The sequence below is a fragment of the Pundamilia nyererei genome, unplaced genomic scaffold (genome assembly GCF_000239375.1).
Source record: "Pundamilia nyererei isolate P.nyererei 1_Seehausen unplaced genomic scaffold, PunNye1.0 scaffold00146, whole genome shotgun sequence".
NCBI lineage: Eukaryota > Metazoa > Chordata > Actinopteri > Cichliformes > Cichlidae > Pundamilia > Pundamilia nyererei.
Window position 1 is genome coordinate 1532165 of NW_005187547.1, and position 10080 is coordinate 1542244.

The 10080-nt window shown below is 39.4% G+C and overlaps 1 protein-coding gene across 1 annotated transcript; it reads right to left on the bottom strand.

The window, feature by feature from the left end:
• Positions 1–193: 193 nt before the first annotated feature.
• mal2 (mal, T cell differentiation protein 2) lies at positions 194–7013 on the bottom strand. The gene is made up of 4 exons (XM_005744633.1): positions 6693–7013; positions 4664–4834; positions 2757–2948; positions 194–1294 (listed from the first exon to the last, which is right to left on the bottom strand). The coding sequence occupies exons 1-4, from the start codon at positions 6831–6833 to the stop codon at positions 1223–1225; spliced, it is 576 nt and encodes a 191-aa protein (XP_005744690.1). The 5' UTR covers positions 6834–7013; the 3' UTR covers positions 194–1222.
• Between the last annotated feature and the right edge of the window lie 3067 nt (positions 7014–10080).

Below are 10080 nucleotides of genomic sequence, written 5' to 3' on the forward strand. Positions count from 1 at the left end.
GACAGACAAGTTAGTTTTATTTTTTTAATTTACGACTTTTATTTGTTGCTCTAAAATGCATTTAAAATATCAAACAATCAAAAACATATTAATTTAACACTATTTTAAATTAACAATATGTTCCAGTTACCTAACACAAACAAAAGTATGCAGCAAAAACAAATCATAAATCACGTACCGAGTAAGATAGTTATTCATTTAAGCGGTTTAATAAGGCATCAACACAATTAAGTATTAAGGTCAAATAGTAAAACATTCTATTTAAAACATACTTTTAACAAAAATTAATGAACAGGTTAAATTATTGATTTTATTTATCTGTAAGTCACTGAAGTCAGCTACATTACCAGTAATGACCAAGTCTGCAGTAGGTTACAATATTTTGAAAAACATTCAATCAAAAATATTAAGACATTCAAACACCAGATCCACCTTCATTTTAAGCCACATGAACATTTCATGACAGCAGTGTTAAAATCAGAGTTCACAGCGCCTTAGCACCAAGGTATGTCAGCGACACTGGGATTAAGAATATGCCTGCTGTTTGTAGTCTGTGAAACATATTGTGCCGTCAAAGTAATCTAACCTAATATTTGTAATGGAACTAAAAATGGGAATTGTTTCTTCTAGTGAAGCAGTGATTTAGAAAATGGGACATTATCTGTTTGCTTAACGTAGCAGGGAGGAAAACAAAACTCGAGCATCATTTGAATTATTTTAATCACCCTCACTAGTTTCACAGTCCTGTGCAATATAACCACTCACAGCTTTCCTTATCTTCCCATATCAATTTTGAGTGATTAGCATCAAAAGTTGCAAAACTCTCGGTTAATAAATCAAATCTACACGCTGATAACGAGCCCTATAAGTACTGTTCTTTATCCATGTCCTCAAAATACCTTTATCAGCCCTGTGTGAATTTACGTGAATCTCGTGATTTCGATATCTCAAAATAAATTACTGCAGAAACATTAACATCCAGACATCTTGCCAGATGTTTTGTCTGAGGCTGAGAATTTCGTCATGTATATTTTTCCACCGTAGCTTTGATGTGGTGATCACTTTCTGACAAGAGCGTCGTAATAGGAAATAACAGTGTGCGCTTTGCCGAACTCAGTAGCAGAGCTCTCTAAGGAGCACTGCACAATGTGGCTCATGTTTTAATACATGTCGAAGTTATGAAGCAGGAAGTTGGAAAATCAAGTTGTGTCCATTTTCGCGGTTACTTCCTCCACCTCTTGAAGCCCATCACCATACTGCAGCCATAGCATAGTGTCACCACAAAGGCAAATATCTGGGACAGAGAAGAAAGGGGGTTAACCAACATTATGGCCATTATGGAACTACCAGGCCAAATATTATAGCCTGGCAGTTCCAGCTAAAAGCTGGGCACAACAGATACTCTTTTCTCTTTATAAAACATGACACATGCTTTCACGTTACCAAGAGCTGTATGCAAAAATCTAAATGCAAACCACAGGCTGTATGTAAAAGGTGGACATAGTCACCATGACAGCACTCACTGGTTAGTGAAGAAGTGTTGAGAAGCCTCAAACTGAGCATTTTCTCTGTTGTTGTACTGAGGTTTTGAACCCAGACATGGTGAGCAAGGAAACACGGCATGATGATAGGCTAGTGTCTTTATCCTGCTTTTCAAGCCTAATGGGACCACAAGGTCATAAGGTGGCAGATCAAAGGGACTGAGGACCACTTCCTACAGACTTCTATACAGACAGGCATCAATGTGAAACCAGAGGAATTCCCCCCTGCTGGCCATTAGAAAGCGACTGACTTAAGAATGTTCGTCTTTTATATACAGTCTATGTCCAAAACCAAAGCAGCAGGGGGTAATTATAGAGAATGGACCTTCTGTAAAACCACATGTACTGTTGCTGGCAGTCGTGCAACTATATTATAACTAGTGCTGTCAAAATTACCGCATTAACACAAATTAAGCCGCCATCACGGTCAACACAATTAAAATTTTTATCGCAATTAACGCATCTGGAGTGCAGGATGACTCAAAATCCCTTAAGAGTTTCTGTCTACGCATTTGTCGGGCAGTTTGTCCAAGTAGAGTTACCTTCGCACATGCGCAAATGGGCAGTTGATCTGGTAGTGACGGGCAGCTGAAGATGATAAATGCACACTGGCCCTCTCGATAGGAAATTTGAGTATTAAAAAATAACAAGACGGAACAGTCGACCGACACAAAGTATTATGCACATTGTGCAGGAAGGAATTTTCTTTTCACCGAAGCACTTCCAGCTTAAAATATCACATTGACACAAAGCATATGTTAGTCGGGGATGCTGCTAGCACTTTGGCTAATGCGTCACCCAGCTGCGACAAACCACTCACGGAGCATCGGGGACTCAGTAAGTCTACCTCGGACATATTGACTGACACAATTGCCAAGTGGATTGCAACAAACCTCAGACCTATTAAAATCGTTGCGAACACACGCTTTACATAGCTTTGGTTCCTCGTGTCAAGGACTTGAAGGTCCTCCCCAAAAGTCTTTGTGTTTATTCTGCATTTACTTCATTATGTTGCATAAATGTCAGTTACAAGCTTAAATATAAAGTTAAGTAATTGCAATTAGGCCATTGATCAGGTAATTGCGATTAATTACAGAAAATTGTGCGATTAATTAGTTAATCTATTGACAGCACTAAAACATTACATTTTTTTTAAATCTTTCAACAACACTTGCAATATCAGAGACTGAATGTGACAACATATACAGGACTTACCGTGGCTACCACATTAATACTGTACTGCCTGCCATCCAGGAATGCCAAAATATTGCCGCGAGGTTTCAATATGCATGTGGTTTGGTTTGGTAGAATCTTGATAACAGCTGCTGTACTTGCTGCTGTTGTTGCTGCCTCCAACACAAAGGCGGCAAAGTAGAAGAGGAGAGCTATGAAATGGTAAAAAAGATCCTGAGAAAAAGAAGAGGAAACACATTATGCACTTTCAGCTTTCAGGGATAAACAACTACAGGCAAGAGTTTTCTTTTTTTCTTCTTTTTTTTGATAAAATTGTTGAACAGCTTAGATTTCATTACTCGGTCCTTATGCCAGTACATGGGAATAAATAAAAGCCCAACTTGCACAACAGCGTTGTAGTCACTGTGGCCTCTTGCACTTTGGAATATATATCGAATGATATTAACAAAGAGATGCATACAAGACAGCGCAAGAAGTGATTTAAACTAGTGCAGTGTAAAGAAGGTTAATGAGAGTTTGTGCTGCCGACTCGGTGAGCCTCGTGGGTCTACAGGCAGGTCTTTGTTGTGTTTTAGTGTGAGCTCATCATCCATTGTTCAGATGAAAACAAACAACACCACAAGCCGCTCTTGGGGCGGGGCTCAGAGCCTCAGGCCAGCGTGGCTCTGTCTGAGAGCCCAGACTGGACACAGACATGAGTCCTTTATAATCACAACACAAGAACAAGGCACAACTTCTGGCATTTTTACTTATATTTAAACATCATAACATAGTTATTGCACTAATTAAACTTTTTTTGGCTTCCTTTGCTGTGATTTATATGTTTTACTTCAATTCGACTGCTCAATGTTTTGATCCAGTCTTGGGTAGCATCTTCAGTCACATGTCTTGAAGCTTTGCTCATTTCACTTTAAAGCGATTGAGTGATTGTAAAATGAAGAAGTTATCTTATCTCAGTGGATCTCAGTGGGCCATATAAAGTGATGCATAACCCAACAAGGGAATCCATAAATCCTGCGTGAGTCAAGGTAAATAAACGATACATTTGTGAACATTGCATTGCCTTTTGTCATTGATTCAAAGCCCTATGTCTTGTGTCATTTTCCAAGTTCTCTAGTGTGCTAAAAATGTAAAACATTTGAACAGTTCACAGATGTGAACGAATATCTACAACAAAAACAAACGAATGAACATTACACAATTTACCTGCAGTCACACTGACAAAGCCTATTAATTTAGATGCAATAAAGGAGACTGTACTCAACAGCTAGCTCAACCAGCTAAACAGAAAACCGACAGCTGTGATACGTATATTAGTCTATTGTAATACAACAATGTGCAATTGTCTAAACAGGTTTACTGACTCAACTTTAAGAGGGGAGTCTTTATTTGATATGTAGAAACTTCAATGCACCAGTTTGCTAAGATACCGTCTATGCAGTAAAACTGACTGGATTGCAGTTTTCCCACTTAAACAGATCTCCAGTGCGCATGCCACAAACACACATTAACCAGTGGTTAAATTTAACCCACTGGCTTGCCTTTCTTTTTAAACTAAATTATTCCATTTACAGGTTCTTTCAGATCACTGTCTGCTATCTCATAGCAGTTTATGATATGTGACTTTGCTGCTTTTCCAGATTGAGTCAGAGCCTCTCTGATTTACTTATCGCACACCAAACCTTGGTAAATATTTAAATATTTCATTTGAGTGCATTATAGAGGGGGCTCAAAATGAATGTGCAAGTTGGCATGTTTAAAAGAGGATGCTAGGAATTGGGTGATGCGGAGGCAGGTGATCTTTTGTGGCGACCCCAAAAGGAACCAACCGAAAGAAAAAGAAGAAGATAAAGAAAAGGTATGTCTGTATGTCTAGATGGGAAGATGACAGACAGGAAGCTTGACAAACTAATCTATCAACAGCTTACCAAGAAGTTCCAGTCAGTATTGATGCGGTCAGCCAAACCAGTGATGAGGAGAGCGAGGTAGGCGGAGGAGAAAACGAAGGTGGTTACAGACACAAACATCACCCAGCCCTGCAGCAGGGGCACCGGCACATTGGACGAAGCCACCAGGATCCATACTAGACCACCAAGTAACTGGACACACACACAAGAACCTGCATTAGTGATGGACGCAGTTATTCCTAGGGCTGGGCGATATATCGAGTTTTTAAAAAATATCGATATATTTTCATACGAGATATAAGATGTGCCAACATTGTTTATATCGATATAGTCTATGTTACGTTATAATTATACTTGTGGAGCCGCAAGTTTGCCTCTTTCGTCCATTTTTGTCTCTACGCTGCGTTACTGGGCCTCGCCTCTCCTTCACTAAACAGAACTCCCCCTCCCCCATAGCTTCACCTGCAGGCAACGACAAGATGAACACGGCAAATCTCCGTTAACGAGTTACCGCAAGTTAGCATTACGGCTACCGTAATGGAGCCTCGCGGAGTAATACGTACTGTGCTTCAACATAATATTACCGTATTGTGTGTGTGTGTGTATAAGGACCATAAATGGCACATGTTAAGAGACACGGTTACAAAGAGGATTTCAAACTCCAGGCTGTCAGTCACGCAGTAGAAGTTGGGAACAGAGCAGCTGTGAAATCTGTCTGTCTTTGTTATTATGCTCAGCGTCTTTTAGTTTACATTTTGACTGCACAATTGTGAGCTTTTTGTTATGCACAAAAGCAACATTGTGTTCTTTTATTTATGGAGCATTATTATTTAATAAATGCTGATAATTTATTTTTGAGTAATTTCTTCATGTACATCTATACTGTATGTTAATAAAAGTGCCTGATTGACATCTGGGACACAGCTTTGACTAAACTCTCTTTTTGTTCTTACCATATGGCTTTAAAAAATATATATCGAGATATATATCGTATATCGCCATCCAGCTAAAAAATATCGAGATATGAATTTTGGGTCATATCGCCCAGCTCTAGTTATTCCTATATTTTTTTCACTGCATTAGCAAGGCTGCTTTGAATGAGCCCGCTTCTATCTACTATCTCATCTACTTGCGTCACAGTGTGCAAATTCCTTAGACCATTTTCTTTTAGAGGTAACATGAGGGCAGCGAGTCAGCAAAACATATTATTTTATACTACTGCATCAGCCTGTGCATTCTTAAAAGTGATTTAAATGATATTGTAATGTTCTTTTGAAACACACCCCGAGGCTACAGTCAGTTTTGTTTCTTGACAAAAGCAATCTGTTTTATTGTTTTCAAGGTACAGCAAGTTTTAAAGCAGACTATGAGGATGCATATGTTGTTGCTGCTTGGAGCATTTGGATACCGATCGGCAACAGAATGTAAGTCAAACTGCCATAGCTACAATGACTCATTCTGGAGAAAGACTAGCGTTGATAATGACAAGTTTTATTCAGTGGAAACACCTTTAGCATTAGCAAAGTTTGATATCAGTCACAAGAAAAAATTGGCAGACTGAAGGAGCGTTTAATAAGGCTGTATCTGCGACAGACAATTAGTAAAATAACCACCAAGATTAGAGGACGCATGTAAAGGTGGAGTTGAGGTCACCTTGCCGAGTTATAGGATGCACTTCACTGCTGGCACTGCAGATGCAAACAAGAAGTTATCTGCTCACTTATTAAAGTCATAAATAGCTCGTAAGGAGATAACGCTCGTAGACCAGCAGGGTTACAGAGCTGCTGGTAAGGAATCACCGTGACGAAGAGTCACAGTGCGTAGCGCTGACAACGACACTGAGAAAGAAAAAAAGGAAAAAAATGGGAGGAAAAAAAATTCTACAAGTAAATGTCTAACTGGACTTTAACTGCAAGAATCATCAATTATTAATAAAGACAAAGTGACTATACACACACACACATTGAGGTCACTGATAAATGTACGAATAAAACCAACAGGTGCACCTTTTGTTCGCTCTCTCCTTTCTAAATATAAAAACAACACTTACTATTTCTAAACAGAGGAGGGCTCCGGAATAGGTCCTCAACACGCCCGGTCCCAAAGGTAAAGTAATAGTTGCCGTTGGAAACGAGGTGGCAGCGGGGTTGACAGCGGGGTTGACAGCGGGGTTGGCGGCTGGTTCCGACATCTCTCCTGTTTCTGTCTGCCCCCTTTCTCTTTCCCCCTCTCTCTCTCTCGCCCTCTTGTCTACCACTAAAAAGAGCCCGTTAAACAAAGAACCGTGACAGCGAGAGAAATTCCTCAGGCGTCATATATCCCCAGAACAGGTCGGACAGGTGCTGGGGCCACTCCCTGGAAAACCGCGCTGCGTTCAGGGACATCACGGAAGCTTGTGCGCCCAGAGCCGCCAATCTTTCACTGGAACGCCTGAACTCCAAAACTGACTATTTGATTTATTTTGAAAACAAGATTTGGGTTATACATGCAGTGGTTCAAGCTGAACAAAAACTTTTACTAGTATCACAACTACTACTACTAATAATAAAAATAATAACAGTGAAATAATCTCACAGTCCGGGCAACAAATCACTTATTTTAAAGGGAAGTGTAAAGTTCTAACTGATATGCATACGCTATGAATAGCTATATTAAGTACAGAAGATAGAGCACAAATAATCGTGTGATCCAGCTTTGAATTATTACTTTGTGAGGCTACACACAGTAGCTGTTGCCCAGAAGAACCAAATGTATTTATTCATATACAAAAGACTGACAAGTGGGTTTGACTCAATAATAAAAGAGCTACTGTTATGTCCGATTTCTAGTTGCATTTAAGTTAGTACTGACTTTCAGAAAGGTCATAAAATGCTCAAGGGTGTGTAGCCTGATGATGATACAACCATAGATAGGTCACTCCTTTATTTCTTTAGTTTGCTCGACTGGCTTTTAAGCTCTCCACACCCTCATTGTCAATTTCACATATCTCTGCTGTTATTAACGAAGGTAAAGGTTAACGCTCTTATTGCGATTTAGATAAATCTAACGCAAAGTGAAGGCAGCAATTTAACACAACGCTGAATTGCTCTGTTGGAGCGCTTTACTCCCTCTGTGTGAACGGCCACAGGCAGGCAGACACCACAGCTATTAGAGTATTAGGGAGAGGCAAAAATCTGATAGCTGGAGTCATGACTAGACACTCACTAATCCGTGTTACAAAAGAAATATGGGCTAAGAAGCAGTAGTGCAGGTACTGGTTAACCTTCATAGTGCAGGAGGAAAGAAGCTTTAAAAGTAAATATTAGTTTAAGCAATGACGTAAGAACCAAAGAGATAAAAGCACTGATTTCTAAACTGACACACACTTGCTTGTAGTAAGTGTGTCTGAAAAGATGAGTGTTGAGGAGTAATTTGTTGAAATTGGTGGATCACAAGGTTGTTATTATCAACTGTGGATGAAAAGAGAAGGTTCTTTTGAAAAGCCACTGTTAATGATTAGCCAGGGTTTGTGTTATGTGAGCCAGCGCTGATATGACCTCTAAAAAGGCACTATTCACTTCAGCTTGACTCACAGAAGCAGTATGGCCCGAATAAAATTTAGTAATCGAATATGAAAAGTAGGGAAGGTATTTAAAAACGAATCATCTGTAAAGGTTTACTTAGTTATGTAATGTGTAATTAATGAGGCATAAAATAAATCTACCATTTGCCGGTGCTATTGTTTGCTTTAGAAGTAGTGGAAGAAGATATAAAGGGTGTTCTTTAAATCACAAATGACAAAAAAAGCAGGGACAGTTAATTTAAATATTGTTTTTTTGTTGTTTTTTTTACTACATAAATCCCCTTTACACAGTTAAAATAGATGCACCACACAATATTATAAAAATGCCATGACAACATACAGTCACATATTAAGTAGCCTAATTATTAAAAGTTTTTTATGGCATTGGTTTACAGTTTATAAGCGGTTGCTTAAGTTCAATATTAGGGTGACATCATCAGGAATGATCTCTGAAATGATGACGATGATAGACGTGTACAGATTATTGTCACGGATCTGGGTCATTTTGAATAAATCTATGTTTCAGTTTTTTCTGGTTAAGGGCTTATTTCTTAGGTTTGCTTTTGTGCCCTCGTGTTTAGTGTAGGTTCAGTTCAGTGTCAAGTCTGCATCTTTGTGAATTTTTTCTTGATTCCTGTTTTACTTTGAAGGTCCATGTCTTATGTCAGTGTAGGGGAGACCGGGGGAAATTGTAAACATTTTTGACATTTCTGTCTGTAGCTTGGAGCTCTTTTAAGGTAGTGGATTCAAAATGTAATGCAAAGTATTTACATGTCTCTGCTATTTTCTCTGAAAATAAATATTTATGTAGCTATGTGCGTGTGACACAATGCAGAAATCGAGCTTTTGAACATATTCCAACAAGACAAATTATGGAATTTTCAACAAGTGAATATTTCATTAATTCTGGTTGGCCTTCTTTGAGTTTGGCCTCGTTGACTCAGTGGACATTGTAACCTATAACTCTTGCACCAACTTTTGAACATAACAATGAAGCTGAAAAAATGTAGTTGTGCACCAGCTTCATCAACTGAACTATGCGTGTTTGTGTCAAGTTTCTAATCTATCAGAATCACAGTGGTGACAGACGTATGGCACTCCTGCAGTGCAGTCCTCATGAGCCCACAGTGTACAGGGGTTTGAGTTATTGAAGTTTTCCATGCACACAATACAGAAATTCTCATCAGCGTCTGAGGAATTTGTGTTGTCCTGTTCAGTGTTTTTCATTTTCAGATTTTTCTTTCGCGATGTTAAAAGCTTGGATTGTTTTAAGTTTGTCAGAGTGGATTTGCCTTGTTTCTGGCACAGCCTCTTCTTTGGGAAACATATTTTCCTCCTTCTGTGGCCTGCTTCAAGGGCCACCTTGACTGGTGTATCAGTGAGTCTTGCTGTTTGTTTCCTTTTTCTTCCCGCTAAAAGGGTTTTTCTTGGTCCAGCTTTTGCATATCTTCAGTTAGAAGACTGCAGATGTGAGGATCTGGAAGAATGGTCACGTCATCAGCTGTAGGACTGGTGAGATAAGCCGCAAGAGGAGCGGACTGTTGGTCAGCTGGAGAAATGTCTGTATGGAGAGTTGGAGAAGGACGATCTGTGACCTGTGATGGAGCAAAGTCACTTTGCTCAAGTATGTTTGGATTGTATAGCCAAATTCCATAGCACTGGAATTCAGCTCGTATAGTCTTTGGTGTAGCTGCTGCTGGAAGTGCAGTTCTGACAAGACCTGGTATTTCATATATTGTCATGGTCTTTCCTGGATTCATTCTCATCCAGCAATTACTTGCACTGTTCATCATCTTTTTCAGTGGGCCATAAACACTCCTGTCAAGTGGTTGGAGTTTGTGACTGCAGTGAGGGGGGAATGTGAGCATCGCAATTC